Source organism: Panthera onca, chromosome D4, assembly GCF_046562875.1.
Source record: "Panthera onca isolate mPanOnc1 chromosome D4, mPanOnc1 haplotype 2, whole genome shotgun sequence".
NCBI lineage: Eukaryota > Metazoa > Chordata > Mammalia > Carnivora > Felidae > Panthera > Panthera onca.
In genome coordinates, this window is record NC_138351.1 from 80,890,000 (window position 1) to 80,912,324 (window position 22,325).

Genomic DNA, 22,325 nt, shown 5'->3' on the forward strand with positions numbered 1-22,325 from the left:
TGGTCTCAGCAACTACACAGATCAGTTATTCAATAAAAAAAACCCATTATCTGCATAAAATAAAATAAAATAAAATAAAATAAAATAAAATAAATACTTAGGATTAAATGGAATCTTGAAGTCAGGAAAAGTGATAATTCCAGTATAATTTTTTTCTCCTACCATGGCAACTTCTGACCCTGCTGGATCCTTTGAGTGAAAAGAAAAGCAAGTTTTATTTTTTAAAACAACTATAAGTACCGAAGTTACACATAAACATGACATGCGGTTGACAGTCTTATAGAAATATTCAGTAAATGCTAAGGAACTTTGTTGAAATTAAGCACATGCAATGTTGGCCTGGCATTGAGGTGATGACACCTGGTCAGGCTTGTTAAGAAAGACTAACTTCTAAGGCACAAAAAACATATTTTGAACAGGTGTGTAAGTAGTATAGTAAATATTTAAGATACACTAAGCAACTCCCAGCAAGGCTTTTTTCCACCACCCTTCTTCCTGAACAGGACTTGTGGATAATCTTCAAACACTATTTTCATAATGTTGTGCCATGCGCACAAGGCTTCTTTGGCTCCATGTTTCTTCAAGATCAAACCTGAACACGTCAGGGCATGCCAAAGCAGCAGCCTCTACCTGTTCAATGTCTTACCTCCAGGGGGACCTCTGACAAGAGAATGATGGGATTTGTGAAGAATCTCAACAGGTTCACTTGAGTCTGTCTGTCCCCCCGCAAGTCCCCAAATGTAAAATAATGCTTCATTGTGGTCACTGTCTCTCCCTAAAGTGTTTCTGGGTCAGTCTGCTGTGGCCAAGCCACTGTCGTGGTCATCTCCACATTGTGCTTCTTCCTGGCTCCATGACATCTGAGACACCATCCCACTTCTATCAAACTCTCTCCATGGTTTCCATTAAAACCAGCGCAGGACCAGGCTTTGTCCCTTCAGAAGTCCCTCTAGAATAATTTAGTAATCGTCTCTAGCTTTGCCTCCTGTTCAAGCTGGCCTGTTATTGACAATACATTATCCTTTACTTGGTTTACCATATTATGTATGCTTGTCAGGTTGGCTAAACTCAAATATCCACAGAAAGACACATCCCATAATCCCCCAAACAAATCAAGAGAGCTAAGTGCTAACGTTCTGGAGACAGACAGACCTGGGTTTGAATCCTGATTCAACTCATTAGTATCAGTATGATCTCAGTGGTTACTTAACTTCTTTAACCCTCAGCCTTTTCTTCCATAAAAAGGAAATGATTATGTTGATTGCATAAGACTGTTGTAATGATATACTGCATGCCATGCACATCTCAAGGTACCACAATTTATACTTCTAGAACCCTCACTACATCTACCCATGCTTCTTCACAGATGGCAAGAGGATACAAACTAATTAACTACATCCACTTTGGAGATGGAGTCACTAAAGGGTGTTTTTTAATGGGGCCATATAAAATATATTTCACTATTTAATTTATACACAAAAATTAGCAATCAGGATAAAAGAAGCATAAGATTACCAGGTTGCACCCACAACAGGTGCTAAATAAATGCCTGCCTCTATACAATACTGAATAAATTAATGCCACATTTGACTTGTGTTATAGTAAGGAAAACTATTCATATAATGAAAATGCCAAGGTTAAAATTTGATTTAAATTAAAGGCATACTCACTATAAAAGTTATGGTAACTTCTCTTTGTGATGGCTTTAGGTCTTTGTCCAATGAATAAATTCTAACTTTTACTACAAGAAAAAAAAAATTGTCATTATTAGAAACTCTGTTCAACTCTTAAATGCTCTGACAATATCATTAATAACCCTATAACATGAGGGTCATGAAATCTAGATTAAAATTTAGAAACCCCAAACATAAAATCCTAGTTTAAAGGAAAAGATGAATTAGGGGTGTCTGGTTGGCTTAGTCCGTAGAATCACGTGGTTCTTCATCTCAGGGTCGTGAATTCAATTCAAGTCCCACTTTGGGCATAGAGCTTACTTTACAAAAAAAAAAAAAAAAAAAGGGAAAAGCTGAGTTAGAATATTGGATGTGAACTTTAAAGTGAAAAAATAAAAAAATGTTCTTTTACCAAAAATTTCCTGAATGGGTTCTTTTAAATATTCCTCTTTATGTACTTAAGATATGATTCAACTTACTATTTTCACTCGAACTTTTTTATTTCTTTTTAGTTTATTTTTATTTATTTTGAGAGACAGAGCAAGCGGGAGAGGGGAAGAGAGAGAGTGAGACAGAATACCAAGCAGGTTCCATGCCGTCAGCACAGAGCCTGATGAGGTGTTCAAATTCACAAACCATGAGATCATGACCTGAACGGAAATCAAGAGTTGGACACTTAACCGACTGAGTCACCCAGGTGCCCCATTAACTTTTTGTATTTTTTAACCACTGATAGATAAGAAAGACTGCAGCTCCCTGGTATCTGAAATTATTATAGAATAGAGGAGGAACATAAGTGGTTATTTGTGTCAACAGACCCAGTGAAGCATTCTCTAGCAGAAAAAATGCAGGCAAGAATCTGCATACCTCAAGGTGTAATGAAGTACCTAAATGCATAGCAGGGGGAGAGTCTCATCTCTCCTTAGACACGCAGTGATTTTTGCAACAGGCTTCCAAGAAACAGCTCTGAGTGTCTAAAGAGCAGTTAATGTGTACTGGCAGGGAGCTTGTACTGTTGCTAAAATTATGGAGGTGACCTCCATCCTCGGTCACCTAATTAGCATCATCACCATCGCCATCATCTTTAATGGCAATTCAGAAAGCACTGCAGCATTCAATATACCCGTTACTTCACCTGCCTTCTCTCCCTTGAGATAATTTCTAAAAGGGAATTTACCTGAAGAAGACTAAAGCTGTTTCGAACAGAAACACGGGAGACAAACATTGCTAGGTGCATTTTGTAATTTGGTTCACAATTTTCTACGTTAATGTGAAATTGAAATTCTATTCATAAAAGAAGAGGATATTGAGAATAAACATGAGATTGTTTTCAAGTTAAAATTCAGCCTCTTGTATTAAGTTCTATAATACGTCACTTCAAATTAAAAAAAGAATTTAAAAGGAGACTTGGTATCATTCTAAGAAAGGTCTTCCTTACCTCCAAATTATATTCATATTTTGCTGATTCTTTGTTTTTATAATGTAAAATTTAACCTTTAGTTTGTCAACTCTAGTTTTGTGTATGGTATAAATTTGGGAATTAATTCCATTCCCCCCCCCCAAAAGATAAAATCCATTGGTCTCAATACCATTAATTAGGTCATCCCACTTTTTTTCCCCCCAGAAATTAAGATTCCCTCTCTATTATACCTGACTCGTGTGAATTGTAAACAGATTTGTCTGTCTGAATGAGGATAAATCCATTGTCATAGCGGAGTGGAATTTTTGTTGCTTTTGAAAAATGATCACATACAACTTCTAAATATACATATGAAACTGCATTTGGTCCTCCAGATAAATCTTTTGGTTGTATCTGTTTAAAAACAAAGTTAAAGAAGGAATATTATATAATAATCTTAAGATAACAAAAGCATTTATCTTTTAGGTAGCTATGAAAATGAGTTGAATAATTGTTTATTTGTAACAAAAATTTTGTAAAATAAAACAGCAAATACAGAGGTGTTCCTGAAAAAATGTATTTCAGTTTCTTCTCAAATTTAGTTTGAAACAATTACTTCAAAAAATTATCCAGATTTAATGTCTGTTAAAAATGACAATCACTGAACAAAATTCAATTTTTTTTTTTTGATGGATCTGTTATTTAATTAGGTTCTTTGTAAGAAATTTAGAACACCAATTTGTGAGGGTAAACTCCATTCGTGAGAGCAAACACAGAGCGGAGGTAGCCCTGAAGTTGAGGAACGGCTTTGATTTTTGGCAGAATTTGCAAGTCCACAGCTTTCTGATCAACCTTGCGCTGCTCTGTAATCTCGTATTTCTCTTTCTCCGTGTCGAAGATCTCACCTTCCTGGTGTCTGGGCTTACGCAGCTTCTTCTTCTTGAAGTAAGCATCAGTGAGGTGTTTGGGGATTTTCACATTGCTGATATCAATTTTGGTGGAGGTGGCAATGACAAATTTCTGGTGTGTTCTACGCAGAGGAACTCGATTAAGGGACAGAGGTCCAGTCACAAGTAGCAAGCCACTGCTCAGTTGCTTCAGGAAAACCACTCTCTTGCCTCTGTGGCGCCCAGTGAGGATGATTAAAATGGTCCCAGGAGTGATGCTAGCTCGCAGTTTCCTCACATGCTGACTAAAAGGTTTTTTGCCGTGGCTCAACAGCTTCCGAGGCACATCTTCAGTAGGATAATACCTAGGCATTTTGCGAAGTTTAACCACTCGGGTACCACCATTCTTGTCACCACCAACTGGTTTTGTGACAGTAGCAAGAACCTTCTCCTTCTTTTTCTTTTCAATCCTGGATTTAGCTGCTGAATACTTCCTCTTGTACATGGCCTTTCTTGAATACATAGCCGATCGGGAATATCTGCCAATTCCTCTGACTAGGACAGGGTTTCGGCTGCAGTGGGGCTTCCCCTTCTTTGGCGTTTTAGCCTTGAGGTTACCCTTCTTAACCTTGCCATCAGCATCAGCCTTCTTGGCTTCAGGTTTCTTCTCCTTAGCATCCGGCTTCTCAGCGTTTTCGCCTGCCATCTTGCAAGATGGGAAAGAGAACTCCAAAATTCAATTTTTAATAGAACATATCTATTAAAGGGTGAGGAAAAGGGTTGTGGACATGTCTCTAATTTTCCTTGAACGTTGTTCACAAATCTGTTTGAAAAACTTACTTGATTCAAATCCAAACTGAAAGTACAAAAAGCCTATGATAGGTATATACTTTAGGAGAAAATTAATTTTGTAGAACAAAGAGGTTAAAACGTTGTACATAATTCAGGAAAACAAATGTTCAAATTGTTCTCTGTTCACTTCTTTGAGTTTTTTAGATCAACAGAGTCAAATCTATGTCTATGTTTCTCTTCCTCTTATTTTTTCCCTCTGAATATATAAAATTTAAGTATTTAATTATTTCTTTCTGGTACAGTTTATCCGTGGAGGATACATTACAAGACTAGGTGCCTGAAGCTGTGGATAGTACAAACTCTATAAATATTGTTTTTTTTTCCTATACATAATACCTATGATAAAGTTTAGTATATAAATTAGGCACAGTAAGAGATTACCATAACTAATAATAAAACAGAATTATAACAATGTACCGTAATAAATGTTATACACATGTGGTCTCTTTTTCTCTCAAAATATCTTACTGTACTATACTCACCCTTCTCCTTGTAATGATGTGAGATGATAAAATGCCTATGTGACGGGATGAAGTGAGGTGAATGACGCAAACACATGACATAGTGTTAGACAACTATTGACCTGATGATACATCAGAAGAACGATCATCTGCTTCTGGACACCATGGTTCACCATGGTTAACTCAAACCACAAAAAGTAAAACAGCTGATGGGGCGGGGGGGCCCCACTGTATTTATCTTGAAATTTTTTAAGCAGGTATATGTGGTGGCTGATTTTGTTTTCACCTCATGTCATCAAATCTTTTCATATTAATAACCTTAATCTGCTTCATTCACACTTTTACATTTCTTTACATTGCCTGCAAATCAGAAGCAGATTCTTAACATTTCCCACTTACTTATGTATATAAACATATGACACTTATCTCTTCTCAACTAGTCAATGCACTTAATAGTATGATGTAACACATTTTTATACCTACATGTAAAAAAGGATCAATGTGTGTTTTATAAAGAAACACTTGGCATATAAAAGAAACTATGATAAGAATACATACAGTTAAGTTTACAGAGCTTTGGAATTTATTTTCTGGAGACAAATTAACTTGGCCAGAAGAATATGTAAAACTTTTATCAGGATAACTTTTAATAGCAATGGTCACAGCAAATGAGTCCGTGTATCCATGAACTTGAATTACTACATTTTCAGAGGCTCCAACATAGAATACTTTAGGGGCTGAGACAACATACCTGTTGAAACAGTAAAATTACAGAGACTGTTAATAAAACATAATTTTTTAAAAACATTTCACTTAGGAGAATCAACTGAAATTAGCACTGTTTCTTATATTTAACAACATATATTTTATTTCTCAATGTTTTATTATCTATGATGAAGCCAGGATAGCTTCCTGAAAGTATCCAAAGGATGAGATTTCAAGGAGGCAGATCCAAGTGGTTTTGATCAGTTGCAGCCGGGGGCGGGGGGGGGGGGGGGGTATGTAATAGAGTCCACTATAAGAAATGCAAATAGGGATCATGCTTCTGTCTTTTGAAGAACCTTTTTTAATCAAAATACCAATCAGTAAGTTACCCTTCCCTGGAGCAGAGGTAACAGCTTGGGAAAAATACAAAGTTTTTGAATACAAGTCATGTGGTGTTCACAAAGTACTCATACAGAAAACAGAGTAACAGCATTGGACAATAGAGAAAAGAAGAAGCTAACCTGGAGTTTTCAGAAGTAGAAAATTAATTTCATGTGGCAGTGATTGAGTTCTGTTTTCTATAAAAGCATAACCAAAACACGTTGCAAATGAAAACGGGATTTTTCACTTACGTTTGCTCTTGTGCCCAACTTTTTCCCAAGTAGAAAAAAATACAGACTACACTTAAAATGTCCATGCCTGGGGTAGCATTAAGCTGTTGACAACTTTCTGGAAATTGTCCTCCTTTTTGTGAACTCAGCTTGAAAATTTTGGTTAAATTAGTCTTCAGGTTAATTATTAACATTAGATAGTGGGATCACTGAGAAGGAAAGCTAAGAATTTAAATCATAACCTTTGAATGTCTACAAGTAATTTTGGGATTTGAAATATAAAGCAGATATTGATGAGTAAAGCAGAAAAGACACCCAAATGGGAGTCTCTAGAAAAATGTTTCAAAGCTGGACACAGACACAAAATACTTGGAGGCTGCTCTGGTCTTGCACATTTTCTGGGTGTAGTAGATGCAGTTGATGCCATGACCAGATCCCCCTTACTGGGCTTGGTGCAACCATTCTATAGATACCTTGAGTGCTGGCTGTTAAAGTTTCTCACTTGCCCCCTTCTCCAAGTAATTCACCTCAGCCACAGATGACAGCTTGCCCAGAAATGCTTGAGATGTTACATCTCTGTCTGGGATTGGTTCATAGTCAATAACTGATTGATTCTGGGGGCACAACAGCCTACCTTCCTTGCTTCAAGGTGGGACAACTTCGTGGTAGCATCCATGCTACAGAGCACCCTGGTAGGGTCGGGGTGAAGCTAGACCTCAGCTGATACCACATCTTTGCTTAGTTCTTGCCCTGCCCTGTGCAGCTTCCCTTACTGCTTACAGGTTCTCTTGAGAGAAGTCTTGTAATAAACTCACTTGCAAGGAATGTCTCCCTGTCTCAGGCTCTACATTCTAATTTTAAGGAGCATGGGAAGGGACTATCATCCTGGATCTCATGTAGAATGTCTCAGATATGGAAGTGGTTCTGAGGCTTCCATGGAATGGGTCTGGTTGAATGGGGCCCACGAGGTCTGTACTGATCCACTGTAGAGCAGGTCTAAAGTCCCAAGGCAGCTCCCCAAATGCTGAAATGTTCCCAGGGAACTCTAGGACTAGAAATGACTCCTCAATGTCAACAACCAGGGCATGGGCAAGGGAGCAATGAAGCTATTGCTGTCTTAGGCTTCCTTAAGTCTGCATTCAATTGCATGAATGGTCCCATCCTGAACTGCAAGTCTCTAGGTATATTGGGTGGCTAGTAGTTAGGTTATTGGGTTTTGTAATTGCATCTTCACTTGACTGTTTTTCTCTCTAGACTATGAGTTCCATGAGGACAGGTACTGGGTCTAACATATATAATGGGGATATACCCCAGAACTTATTACACTGTCCAAAGGATACTTAGACACTCAACAAGTTGTTGCCAAATGAATGAATGAAAAGGTGGGCCAAGGAAGATAATGTTGAAAGGCAGGTTGAGGGCAGGTTGTGGATGGCCCTGAATGCCAAGTTAATGAGCCTGGATTTCATTTTGTATGCAACAGGAAACAAAGAATTTCGGCATTGCTTCTCTGACCCTGGGGATGTTGCCATCTCCTTATGACTTACTGTTCTTTGTTCCATGGAAATAATAGGTAGTACATTTTATGCAAAGTATTAGTGAAAATGTTCTCTACGGTAAAATGCAAGCAGAAATTGATAAAATTCTGAGATGTCAAATGTTCATTCACAACAGCAACTTTAAAAACTGTTCTATCATAACAGTTTTAGATTTTGATAAGCAAGAGTTTTATAGCTATAATGTTAGACTTTATACTTTTGTCGGGACTAATGGCCTTGTGTGAGTAGTTAATGAACTCTCTCATGAAGTGATGTTGCTGACATACATGTTGTTGCAACACATTTTTTTGAACAGGGGCCTGTAAGCTAATATTTAAACCATTGATTGAGTTCTAAACCATGTCAAGCAGGAGCAATGATAGGAAAATTAGTAAGCAACAATGTATTGAAAAGGATCATTTAATGTAAAAAGACCTTAAGATTGTAGCTGCATAGATCCAGTCCAGAACATTTTCAAACCAACAGTGTCAAAAACACTCTCATCAGAGATGAGACTAATTTTAGCTTTGTTTTAATTTTTGGCCAACCATCTCAGTTACTGAAGCCATCTGAAAGGAAAAATCACTTTATTTCAAGGGCATATTTAATATATATCTTCTTCTCATATAGGTTCAAAATTTGGGCCACAAAAGGACAATCTGTGTTACTCGTTTTGTACTCAGTCCCATGCATGGACTCACATGATTACTAAGAAGGAACAAATACAATGACAAAGATCGGGAACGAAAAAAGTGTCAGGTCAAATTTCACACTATTATCACTTTTTTTTTAAGCATTTTTAAATATATTTTTGAGAAACAGAGAGACAGAGCACGAACAGGGAAGGGGCAGAGAGAGAGGAGACACAGAATCTGAAGCAGGCTCCAGGCTCTGAGCTGTCAGCACAGAGCCTGATGCAGAGCTCGAACCCATGAACCATGAGATCATGACCTGAAGTTGGACACTTGACTGATGCTTGACCAACTGACCCACCCAGGTGCCCCTATTATCAGTACTTCTTAAACCTAAATAGGCCACATACATTTAATATTCCCTAATACTGAAACTTTCAGAGTTTTCTCCCCCCAACCTCGTGACAAATGGGAAGAGAAATTACACAGGTGGAGTTATCTCAAGGCTTCTCAACCACAGCACTACTGACATTTTGGGCAGAGTGATTATAATGGGCAGCTGCCCTGTACATTGTAGGCTGTTTAGCAGCATGTCTGGCCTCCAACCCCATTAGATGTCAGCAGAACTTTCTTCCTAGTCACGGCCACAAAATGTCCCCAACACTACCAAATGTCCCCTGATGGGAAGCAGGGCAAAATGGTCTCTTGTTGAGAATCACTAGATTGCTGTATGTTTTAGTATTTAAGGAGAGAATGAGGAAGGTACTTACTTGTGCCTCTATCAAAGATACAGGGGTGCCTGGGTGGCTCAGTTGGTTGAGCATCTGACTTTGGCTCAGGTCATAATCTCATGGTTTTTGAGTTCAAGCCCTGCATCGGGCTCTGTGCTAACAGCTCAGAGCCTGGAGCTTGCTTTGGATTCTGTCTCCCCCTCTCTCTGCCCCTCCCATGCTCATGTTCTCTCTCTCTCAATAATAAATAAACATTAAGAGAAATTTTTTTTTAATAAAAAAAAAGATACAGAATTCAGTAGGCTCTTCATTTGAGTTATTTGGCTACTTTAAGCTCCCATGGAAATCTGTAATTCCTTTAGTTTCTTCCACAAACAGGAATGTCATTATTTCATTTCTTAATTAAAAAAAAAAAATTGTTTTAGAGAGAGAGAGTGCAAGCGGGAAGAGAGGCAGAGGGAGAAAGAGAATCTTAAGCAGGCTCCATGCTCAGTGTGGAGTCCAATGGGGGACTCGATTCCATGACTCTGGGATCATGACCTGAGCTGAAATCAAGAGTCAGACGCTCAACTGACTGAGCCACCTAGGCACCCCTGGAAGGTCATTATTTCAAAGACCAATGATGGCTTCCAAATTTATATCTCCAATTGATATCTGAATGTTGGAGTGCCCCAGGGTTTGGGCCTTTTTCTACTTTTTAATGTGCATTCACCCACTAAGCAATCTCATCCAATCACATGAATTTGAATACTGTCTACATACACCAACGCACTTAAATTTCATTCTCTGGACCACCCCCCTAAGCCCTAGAGTTGTATATCTAATTCCCTTACTCATAACCTACACTTGGATATCTAATTAGCATCTTAAACTTACTACATTCACAACAACTTTAAAGATCTCCTTGCTCTACAACAGAATATCAAAAAATTAGGACAGCTTCTAACATATATGACAAGGATTGAAACATTCAGAAAAAAAAACTTGGAGGAAATACAGGTTATGCAAAGTGAAGAAGACTATTCATCTACCCCCCCCCAAAAAAAAAAACCTCCCTTAATATACTCATAAAAAAAGAGAAAATATTGCAATCATGAAGCAAGAACAGGATACCATAAAAAAGGAACATTCAGAGAAAAAAATGAGCTCTTAGGTATTAAAAACATATAAGAAACTCTGGAATATAAAGTTGAGTAAATCTTCAAAAAAGCAAAGAGATGGTAAATAGGAGAAAAAAGGATAAAATATAAGATAAAGAAGGATAAAATAAGAGGATTAGGAGGCCCAGCAGCTGAATAATGAGAAATGAGAGCTCCAGAAAGATAGGAGGGAGCTTATTATCAGTGAAATAATTTAGAAAATTTTCCAGAAAAGAAGGATGGGAGTTGTCAGATTAGAAGATCCTTCCAAGGGCCAAGTAAAAAGATGAAAATATATTGATACCAAGGCACATCATCTGGAACTTTGGAGGCACTGAGGACAAGAAATAGATCCTAATAGTTTCCAAGGAAAGAGAGACAGACAGACAGAAAGACACAGAGAGAAATATGACATATAAAGGATTAAGAGTTAGAAGGATTATGAGTTAGAATGGAGAATGGTATGAACTTTCAATAGCCACAGGGAAGCAAGAAGACAATGGAGGGATACCTTCAAATTTCTAAAGGAAAATTATTTCTAGTTTCTACAGTCAATCAAACCATCCATGAGGTGTTAAGGGTAGAATAAAGACATTTGCAGAAATGCAAGGCTTTAAAAAAAATTGCCTCCTATATATCTGACTTCAATGTGCTAGGAGAATGTGCTCTACCAAAATAAGAGTATAAACCAAGAAAATAAAGATATGCAGAAGGTCCAATGCAGGCTTGAGGCAAAAGGATTTCTCAATGGGATAGTGAAGGGAAAGTCCAGGATGACAGCTATGCACAAGATGTACAGGAAATCCAAACACTTGTAGCAGTTGAGACTCAAGGGACAGATTTGTTGAGGATTTTCATCATCCAGATCCATGTTGCTGGGTTTTAAAAATTTTTTTTAACATTTATTTATTTTGAGAGAGAGACACACACAGATAGACAGAGCCTGAGCAGGGGAGGGGCAGAGAGAGAGGGAGACACAGAATCTGAAGCAGGCTCCAGGCTCTGAGCTGTCAACACGGAGCCCGATGCGGGGCTCGAACCACGAACTGCGAGATCATGACCTGAGCCAAAGTTGGACCCTCAACCGACTGAGCCACCCAGGCGCCCCCATTCTGCTCTTATATCATCTTTTTCACTTGAAGTCAGAATGCCCAGGTGAACCTGACCCAGATTCTTATTTGTACTTGGCTTGTTGCAGTTTGTTCTGATGAAATTCCTACTCTCCATTCCTGATCTACACTACCCCCAACCAGACGCCCAAATGCAGTAACTTCTGTGCTTATCATAACTCACTACATTTACCATGTACACAGGCACAGACATTCCCCAAAGTGGCTCTTGTAAATTCTCAAGAGATAAAACTAGGTTGTGACCCAGAAACTATTCACCTATCTACTCTAGGAATACTTCATCTACTAATGGCAATCTTGACTTTTCCTTAGTAACTATACTTGGCTTTCTATTCAGTTATTCAGAAATAAACATTATACAAATTAAGGATAAACATACACCTAGTAAAACTATAATGAAAAGCAAGGAAATTATTCATATGCAAGGATTATTAATATAAAAGTCATCTTCTTTTGGGGAAGAGGATGGGACACCATATAAAGAATGGGTACATACAGGCACACAGAGAGCTTCTATTTCTTAACCTGGGTGCCCTATATGCAAGTATTCAATATGTTATTATTCTTCAAGCTATACTTATATGTTTTACAATCTCTTCTTTCTTTATGATAAATATAGTAATAAATACCCTGCAAAAGAAAATTAAATAATGCATTTTGAGAGTGATGAGACTTCTGACACATCAAATTTAAATGAAAAGTAAATATACTTTACAAATATATATTTGTTTTTTCTTCTCAGCTTATTTAATAATCTTATATTTTATAAGGTAATAATTATGTTAAAGCATTGGTGTGTTTGTAACATATATTTAGGCACGAAATATAATAATCGCACAAAAAGGAGAAAGAGGAAAGCTTATGAGAACAACATTTTTATGTATCGGTACAGTTAGGTTAGCATAAATATGAAGTAGATTCAGATAAGTTATGGTAAGCCATAGAGAAATCATTAAGAAAATAACTTCTAGAGACCTGGGTGGCTCAGTTGTTTAAGCATCTGACTCTTGATTTTGGCTCAGGTCATGAGATCAAGCCCTGTGTTGGGCTCTGTGCTGAAAGCAGGGAGCCTGCTTGGGATTCTCCCTGTCCCTCTCTCTCTGCCCCCTCCACTCATGCTCCCGATCTCTCACTCAAAATAAATAAATAAACATTAAAAAAGAAAAGAAAATAACTTCTAAAAATAGAGTAAAATTACAGGAATTAAAACTAACACTAGAAAATAGTCATTTAATGTTTTAAAAAAAGCTATAAGGGAGGAATAGAGAAACAAAAAATACATGATATATAGAAAACAAAAAGTAAAGTGGCAGATATAAATTTAGATATATCAATAATCACATGAAATGTTAGTAGGTTAAATTACACAATCAAAGGGTAAAGATTGTCTGGCTGGATTTTTACAAAAACAAGACCCAACTATATGCTGTCTACAAGACACACTTTTGATTCAAATATACAAATAGGTTTTGGGTAAAAATAGATATATAACAGCAACCATAAGAAAACTGGAGTGACTATATCATATCAGACCAGGACATATGTATACAAGAAGCATTCTCCATTCACTCATATGGTAGGCTATAAAACAAGCCTCAATAAATTTAAAAGAATTTAAATTACATAGAATACGTTCTCTGATCACAGTGGAGTGAAAGTAGACATTAATAACAAAAAAAATTGGGAATTCACAAATGTGTGGAAATTTTTTTTTTTTTTTACAATTTTTTAATGTTTACTTATTTTTGAGAGAATGTGTGAGTGGGGGAGGAACAGAGAGGGAGACACAGAATTTGAAGCAGGTTCCAGGCTCTGAGCTGTCAGCACAGAGTCTGACGTGGGACTGGAACCCACAAGCCATGAGATCATGACCTGAGCTGAAGTCAGACGCTTAACCGACTGAGCCACCCAGGCACCCCACAAATGTGTGGAAATTTAACAACACGTTCCTAAATAACGAATGGTTCAAAGAAAAAAAAATCACAAAGGAAATTGGAAAACACTTTGAGATGAATAAAAATGAGGACAACATACCAAAATATATGGGATGCAACAAAAGCAGTGCTTAGAGGAAATTCTGTAACTGTAAACATCTACATTAAAAAAGAAGAAAGATCTCAAATCAACAACCTAATCTCCATCTTAAGACAGTGAGAAGAGAAAACTAAGTGCAAAGCAAGTAGAAGAAAGGAAAAAACACCAATTAGATTTGGAATTCTAGAATAGGAAAACAATAGAGAAAGTCAAACCTAACCAAAAGTCGGTTCTTTAAAAAAAAAAAAAAAAAAAAAAAAAAAAAAAATCAACAAATTAGTCAAATCTTTAAGCTCTCCAAGAAAAAAGTATTGTCAGAGTTTTTTAATTTTTATTCACTAAATATTTTTATTCACTAAATTTTTGTTCACTAAAATAATGAATAAAGAGGAGACATTATTTGCAATATTCCAGAAATGGAAAGGATTATAAGGGAATGCTATGTATAACTGTATGCTAACAGATGAAATAAAAAAACAGATGAAATAGAAAAGTTCCTAGAAATACATAAACTACTAAAATTGAAGAAGAGATAGACGATCAGGAAAGACCTATAATAAGTAAAGAAATTCAATTAGCAATTTAAAAACTACACACAAAGCCCAAGTCCAATGACTTCACTGGTGAATTTCTATCAAACATATAAAGAAGAATTAATGCCAATTCTTCTCAAACTCTTACTAAAAAATATAAGAGGAGTGAACACTTCCCAATTCATTCTATCAGATCAGTGTTACCCTGATACCCAAACCAAAGACATCATAGGAAAACTATAGAACAATATCACTTATACATATAAATGCAAAAGTTCTCAACAATGCTACAAACTAAATACTACAAACTAAATACAAGCAAACTAAATTAAGCAGCATATAAAAAGGATTATAAGCCATGAGGAAGTGGGATTTATCCCAGGAATGTAAAGTTGGTTTAACATCCCAAAATTAATTAATGTAAAACACTGTAACACCAGAATGAAGAACAAAACCCATGGTCATCTCAACAGATGCAGAAGAAAACATTTGACAAATTCAATCCTCTCTCATGATTTAAAAAAAAAAAAGTCAACAAGCTAGAAATAGAAGAAAACTTCCTCAACCTGATAACAGCATCTAAGAAAAATCCACACTTAACATAATATTTAAATGATGAAAGACTGAATGCTTTCCTCCTAAGATCAGGAAAAAGCACTTGCATTCAAAATTATACTGGAAGTTCTCATCAGGACAATTAGGTGAGAAAAATAAACAAAAGGCATCAATATTGAAAAGGAAGAAGTAAAACTATCTCCATTTTCAAATGACATGATCTTGTATTAGAAAATCCTAAGGAATCCACTTAAAAAACAAACGAACAAAAAACCATTAGAACTAAGAAATCGGTTCAGCCAGGTTGTAGGACACTGGATCTATACACAAAAGTAGATTGTATTTCTATATAGCAGCAATGACTAAACTGAAATTAAGAAAACAGTTCCATTTATAATAGCATCAAAGAAAATAAAGTTACTTAGGAAAAACCCAAAAGTAGTATAAGTTATACTCTGAAAACTATAAAACATGTTGAAAGAAATTTTAAAAAACCTAAATAAATAGAAAGACATCCCATGCTTATGAGTTGGAAGACTTCATATTGTTAAGATTGCAATATGCCCCAAACTGATCTACAGATTTAACACCTAACATGGCTCATCTGAGCCCCTTTGGCTGTGGCACCTAATTTACGGTTTTACTGCTCCAACTGTGCTCTAGCCCTGCTGATGAACTTCTGGTTTCCTCAAGTTGCTCTCTCAAATATCTTTGGTCCTCGCACAAGCTACCTATTCCTTTTGCCTTAGATGCTCATCTCAACTTTTTCATGTGGCTAACTTCCACGGGTTGTCCTCAGGTCTCAGCTTACAAACCCTATTTTCTAAGATATCTTCCTTGATCTACTCTGAAAAGGATAAATGCCTCTTTCTGTGTGTGCCTTTACGACCCATTCTTACTGATTTCAACACTTCCTATACAATTCTGCCAATCTCGTTTTATATTCTACTTGTCTGCATTGCCTTAATGAAATGTAGTCATATCTGGTAGGCAGGGCTGAGTCATATTTGCCATATTCATTGAACAGATGAATTGAACAAATCGAAGAACTCACATGTTGATTTTGTCAAATGATGCTCCTTTCTTTGGCTTCCACCACCACCAAGAGTAGTGGTTCTCAGTCTTACCTGCACATCAGGATCACCTTGGGAGTTTTAAAAAATCTTGAGTCCTAGGTCATACCTTGGTCTGATTAAATCAAGGTCTCTGAATAGGGTGGGGTGGGCAGGCATTACCTCGGGTAATTAAATATGTAGCCAAAGCTAAGAATCACTGTACTAGAAGTAGATTCTCTTCTATGGGACCATCTTCTAAGATTAGTTTGGTCTCTTTTACTTTACTTTTTAGAGTATGAGCTGGAATCTAAGTGTCACCCTAAGTGAGGGCCATCTAAGGCATAATTACTAAGGAGGTCCTCAGAAGTCATTATAAGAGGAAGTTAAGAGGAGTTCAAGTTCCTGCATCAGTCTACATGGAGATGGGGAGAGGACTCTGACAATACATATTGTCATCCTGGCTTTCCTTGGGTTCAGCTTCAATAGGCCTATGCTTAAGTTCCCAGGAAACCCCAATAACAGGTTAGCTGAAATTGTTTAAGTCTCCATGGGGAATTGAGAGACAAGAAGAGCTCAGTAGTATGCTTTTGATTGGTTTTACATAGTAGTGATCAGCATTAACAATGAGAAAGAGTCAGTTATATCTGTTAAGGACATAAAGGGGAAAAAAAGAAATAATGACAAGAGGCCAGGACCTCTTGGTTCAGGAGACTCCTCCCTCAGTACAGAAGCACACTTATCATCAGACACCAACTCCGTCAGCACATAGGCACTTTGGCAACAGAGTGGTATCTTTGGTTGATCAACAGCAGTGTGGCAACCATGAAGATGGTCTGCTTGGATTTCCCTTAAAGAAAGAACTTGCTGGGTGCATGGGTGGCTCAGTCAGTTAAGCGTCCGACTTTGGCTCAGGTCACGATCTCATGGTTTGTGGGTTTGTCGAGCTCTGTGCTGATAGCTCAGATTGTGGAACTTGCTTCCGATTCTGTGTCTCCCTCTCTTTCTGGCCCTCCCCCCACTCCCAGCTCATGCTCTCGCATTCTCTCTCTCTCTCTCTCAAAAATAAATAAACATAAAAAGAAAGAGCTTGCCATCCAGCTTCAAGGAGCATATTAGTTAACAGCTTCCAGTTGTTAATGCTTTCAAGACCCACATTAGCTTTCAAGCTGTGCTCTTCCCAGGCAGCCTTCAGCCAATGACTTAACACTAGAACCTGGCCAATTCTAGGTAAGAAAATAACTTTATCTTTTAAGACTGAAAGATGATAATGTTAACTGTAAATTGAAGGAGGTTAGCTAGAAGATATGACCAAACCCTGAGATTCTCTCTAGTTCTTACATTCTATAAATCTGTTGAAAAGAATCTGGGAAAGTTTTACATGAATAGTTAATCTTGCTCATCTCTGATTCACCTGGCAATACAAATACATTGTTTTCCTTCTTCTAGAAATTTGTTTCTAGTTCACTTCCTTTTCTGATGCTATCCTGAATTTATTCCCTTTTGCTGATATCTGTACACGATATTTTGAGACCAAGTGAATATGTTATTCCCCAACTGTCTTTCACGTAATGGTTTTAATACCTATTGATGATCTTTGAATCAAATATGTTGAGGGTGGCAAAATGGCAATTTGCTAACTTGAGCATTTCATCTATAGCTGGAATGCTTCTGAAAGGGTTTCCCTTTTGTAGAAATTCAAAATGTTAACTTACAAAAGCTTTAAAAAAGGAAGTTACAGGAATTTAGAGCTTAAAATATTTCAAAGCTAGATACAAGCCAATAGTATTTGGAGGCTGTTTTGGTCTCAAATATTCTCTGGTCACACGGGAAAGCCACTCTAACCCTGAATAGGTATATGATAGATAATAGTGTGGATTCAGGTGGTATGATTCAGAGACAGAGCAGTTCAGGATCTGCTTGAGTGGGTCTGGTTTGGACCTGAGCACAAAAAGCCTGTTACTGGCCTTTAGATCTGAGCTCACAGAGCAGGCCTCAAATTCTTCAAGTCTCGGTGTCTTTACCAACCTTGGCACTGGAAACAGCCCAAGGTTAACCTGGATGGGGTTGTTATAAATCACTGGATATTACAGGTCCTTCCCATTCTGGATTCAACCCATACACAAATTCACATTAGAACTTTAGTGGAACACCACCAAGTCTCTAATTCTATTCCATTATCAGAGTGTCTTACTTTTCTGTATTTCCCACTAGATTGCAATCTTTTTGAGGGTAAAAACTATCTCGTTCACCACTGCATTCCCACAGATCTGGCACATAATAGGGTTTTAATATATATAGGAAAAATGAATAGAGAGGAAAGCCAAGGACAGATGAACAACAATAAAAACAAAAAATGAACCCACTACATTGAGACAAAATGATCAACAGTTTTGCAAACCAAGCCCAACGAATTTGGTATTTTGCAGACAGGTCATTGTACATTATTGTATAGAGTTAGGTTATTTTCACATATCAATATTCATAGGTGTCTAACGCAAAATTTGCATTTAGACAAAGTACATGTTTTTCTATTGCAAATTATACCTTACTCTGTGAGATTAAAAAAAACAAACAAGCATTTATTTAAAAATACATCCGTAATTTAGTTAACTTTCAAAAGTCACAGGCAGAAATGGCAGTAATGGAAGCTGCCGTCCCTGTCTGATCAGCTAGTCTGATTCTCCTCTAAAGCAAATTTGCCAAATGATTAAACTGGGTTTCATAACATGAGGCAAGTTCAAACAAACAGAATAACTTTGCTATCATTGGGAAAGAACCGAGGGACAGCTAAGTCATTCTACTGTGGCTAATATTTGTATTGTAAATGCAACTCAGAAGAGAAACAACTTTTTCATGTTATCAGATAAATACATATTGGCGTGGAATGAATGAGTTACCCTCACTCCTTTCCAATTTTCACTCTTGCTTTAGGGAGGGAGGTTCCTGTAGCATGCTAAGAGAGGCAGTTAATATTCAAATTACCTAGAGAAAGGTTTCCCCTCTGACATCTTCAAGGCCTAAGGTCTGTCCAACACCTTCATGCTAGACACTAATAGAGGGCACTGTATCTGGTTGAAGGAGGAAAATTGGCAATAAGGGACTGGAGAGTACCCATCAAGGCTGACTGGATATGGACTGAGAGACTACCCACAGGAAAAGTGTTTCGCACCATCCTCTGGACTTTGTGTATATTTTTGGTGGCTACTGATAACATTGATAATGAACTATACCAGCACACCATGTGTTGATATTGGAACCCACCTGAATATCGTTGCAGACTGTGAGGCATAGCAGTGAGGTTACGCGATAAATCCAATTCTCTGGGGGAAAAGAAAAAGAAAGGAGTGTCGAAATAAACGAACAAACAAACAAAATGACCGAACAGAAATTCAGCAACGTGCACGTTATTATTCCAAGCTAATTTCAACCTAATTTCAATAAAAAAAATGAATACCTCTTCCTCTTAAATTTAAAACCTGGAGCTTTCCAGGAATTTCACCTTTTCAACAACTCCAAGGGCTTCCTTCTGTGTTGCATAAATAGCGGGAGACAGGTGGGGAAGCATCATTCATGAAAATGTGAAGGCAATAGTGCCCCCTGTTGGAAGTCACCTGAATTTCTTATTGAAGTGAATCCACCTGACTTGAAAAACAAGAAGGGCCCGGTGTGGCTTAGAATATGGCTCCTCTTCCACCTTCTTCTTCTTCTTCTTTTTTTTATTTTTAGCTTTTTCATTCCAGATTTTTGCATTAAATATAATGACCTACTTAACAATCAGCTGATTTTCAAGCTATTTTTTCCCTCCTCCTGGGGTTTGCACAAGCTGTTCCCCTTTGCCAAGCAAATTCTTCCCCCACTCTCCCACACCTTGACTAAATTCTTCTCCTCTTTCAGGCTCACCTCTTCCGGGAAACCTTTGCCTGATAATAAAATAACTAAAACATACTGAGAACTTACTGTGGGACAGGCACTTTTCTAAGTTCTTTCACGGGCATTAACTTGTGTAATTTTCAGGAAAACTGTAGGAAGTAGGTGTGATTATCCCATTTCGTGGAGGAGGAAACCGAGACACAGATGGGGGAAATTTCTAAAAGTATTACAAAGATGGACCATGAACTCTGAGGAAGGAAGAATCTGTGAGCAAATGCCTAAGAACTAGGGATGGGGGGGGGGGGAGGGGGGAGGAGGTCATAACGAAGTTAAAGATTATGCCGGGATGTTGGTCTTTTGCGCAAACAAGATTCGAAGATTACGGTAAAAGAGAGGTAGTGACTGCTCTGGAGATTTCTGGAGACGGTGCAGCCTCTGTTGGTGACACGGTTCGAGGTACGAGCAGGGGAGTGGGAGGCTGGGGGGAGGGGGAGGAAGGTGTTCTTGAGAATGTTTCCAAATTCACAATATCCGCCAAATTCTACTTAAATGAATGCTGAATGCATGTGCTGAAACGTAGCAATTTCGGGAAAGCCCTAACCCACGTCTCTTCAGAGGCTGCTTGCTTTTGCTTCTCGGTCCCCAACCGGAGGAATATTCTGCACAGCGCACGAGACCGTTCGCTGCCCGGTTTCCCGGGCCCGTCTCGCTCCCTGACTGGTCCCTGAAGGAGAGCCCTCGCCTCAGAAATAGGCCGCGCCAGGAGAAGCTGCGGCCAGCACCGAAAGGGCGGTTGCGCGGCGACTGCGTTAAGTCGGCCTCTCAGATCGGCCTCCGGCTCAGCCCACCAGCAGCGTGTCCGAGGTCTGGCGTGAGGCAGCTGCGGCTTCGCCCCAGGGAAGGGAGATGGGCTAGTCGGCGACTGCAGCAGGAAAGCTCGCCTCCCACGGGACCCGCGTGCACAGGCAGCCAAGGGCGCCACGGCTCGGGGCGGCAAAGGCGGCGGGAAGCCGTGCCCCGCCCACTCAACGGCTCCAGAAGAGGCGTGGCCGCGGCAGGCCCCGCCCACACCGCGCGCGCGGCCCCTGGGCAACCGGCACAACACAACAAAATGGCCGCCGCCTCGCTGGACGCCTGAAGGGAACAACCTGCGCGTCTCCCGCCCCGCCTCGTCCCGCGGGCCCGCTCGGATCGGCTCCTCCGCGGTGAGTGCCAGGCCGGGTCGAGGCCGTTCTCCGGCATCGGGCGGAGCGGTGGGGGCTGGCGACGAAGGCGGGAAGGCCTGGAGCGAGCGTGGGGTGGGACGGCTCGGGACGGATCCGGGGGCGGGGGCGTGTGCCTGGAAATTGGGATTGGATGAGAAGGAGGGGAGGGCCGGAACGGGCGTGGGGAGGAGGATGAAGGAGGGAGGTTTGGATGAGAAGTGAGAAGGTGGGCATGGGGGTGGGGGGCGGTTGGGAATGGAGAACCAGACTGCGGGGAGGTGTGGACGTTGGGTGCGGCTCCGAGAAGGATGGGGGTCCTGCCACCCGGAGGAGGAGGAGGAGGAGGAGGGAGAGGCAGGGGTGTGCCAAGTGTCTGCGGGGAATGGCAGGGATAAAGGACGGTTTAGGTGTCCTTACGAGTGTCCTGGTATCCGACAGAATACAGTACGTGGAGAATGATGAAAGTTAGGGTATTGGGAAGAAATGTTGAAAGGAAAAACAAATATTTTGTTGTATAATGGTTAAAGTATGGGTGAATCCTGATGTCAAAACTTGGGTTCAAGTCTTGGTTCTACCAACTTGTGTTACTTAACCCGCTCTGTGACTTTGGGCATGTACCTTAATCTTCCTGAGCATGTTTTCTCATTTGTAAAAATAACTGCTAATTACCTTAGAGTGTACAGTATGTGTCAAATTCAGCCCTAAGCCCTTCGCATGTATTAACTAATTGAGAATTTAAAATAACCTGTATGAAGTGACCGTCTTCATTTTAAAGTTGAAGAAACTGCGGACCAGAGAGGTTAAGTAATTTGCCTAATGTCACACAGTAAATGGAGAAGCAGGATTTGAACTCCCGCTGTTTAGTTCCAGAATTCAAGCTCTTAATTCTCAATGACATACTGCCACTTGTAAATGAGATGAATAATTCTCACCTTATACACCATCTGTGAGAATTTAAATTTGCTAATGTCTTTAAAAGTCCTTAGCACTGTGCTCTTTTCATTCAACAAATATTTATTGTGCATACAACAATAGACAGAATCTCTGCTGTCTTGTAGCTTGGAAACAAGCAATAATCAAGTTGTGGCACAAATGATCATTTAATTGTAATTGTGAGATGTTCTAAAGGAGACTACTTGGTGCAGGGACTGTATATAATAGGGAGATGTAATCCTTTTGTGCATCTTGAGTGTAGAAACCCTGCCTTCTCAGCATTATTTTTTGAGCCTCACAGTTCTTAGTGCATAAAAGTCACTCAATAAAACTGAGTTACTGAATAAATTAATTAATGGGAAGAGATGGGCAGCTTGTGTTT

At 38.9% G+C, this 22,325-nt stretch overlaps 2 protein-coding genes and 1 pseudogene across 6 annotated transcripts in view; 1 reads left to right on the plus strand and 2 right to left on the minus strand.

Annotated features, from left to right (window-relative positions):
- Positions 1–21,954, minus strand: part of LOC132663000 (complement C5-like) — a 58,512-nt gene extending 36,558 nt beyond the window's left edge. Inside the window, exons 1-6 of the mRNA XM_078436177.2 lie at positions 21,943–21,954; positions 20,654–21,383; positions 19,197–19,255; positions 3,324–3,486; positions 1,671–1,741; positions 98–189 (exon numbers count right to left, since the gene is read on the minus strand). Of these exons, the coding sequence (XP_078292303.2) occupies positions 98–189; positions 1,671–1,741; positions 3,324–3,486; positions 19,197–19,255; positions 20,654–21,383; positions 21,943–21,954 (1,127 nt within the window). The remainder of the gene's footprint in view (positions 1–97; positions 190–1,670; positions 1,742–3,323; positions 3,487–19,196; positions 19,256–20,653; positions 21,384–21,942) is intronic.
- Positions 3,755–4,680, minus strand: LOC132663333 (large ribosomal subunit protein eL6 pseudogene; annotated as a pseudogene).
- CNTRL (centriolin) overlaps positions 20,900–22,325 on the plus strand; it is an 83,545-nt gene continuing 82,119 nt past the window's right edge. For 4 of the 5 annotated variants that reach the window (XM_078436539.2, XM_078436543.2, XM_078436542.2 and 1 more), the window contains exon 1: positions 20,900–21,010. The gene's annotated coding sequence lies outside the window, so the exon portion shown is untranslated. The remainder of the gene's footprint in view (positions 21,011–22,325) is intronic. The other variant, XM_078436540.2, reaches the window with a different exon arrangement.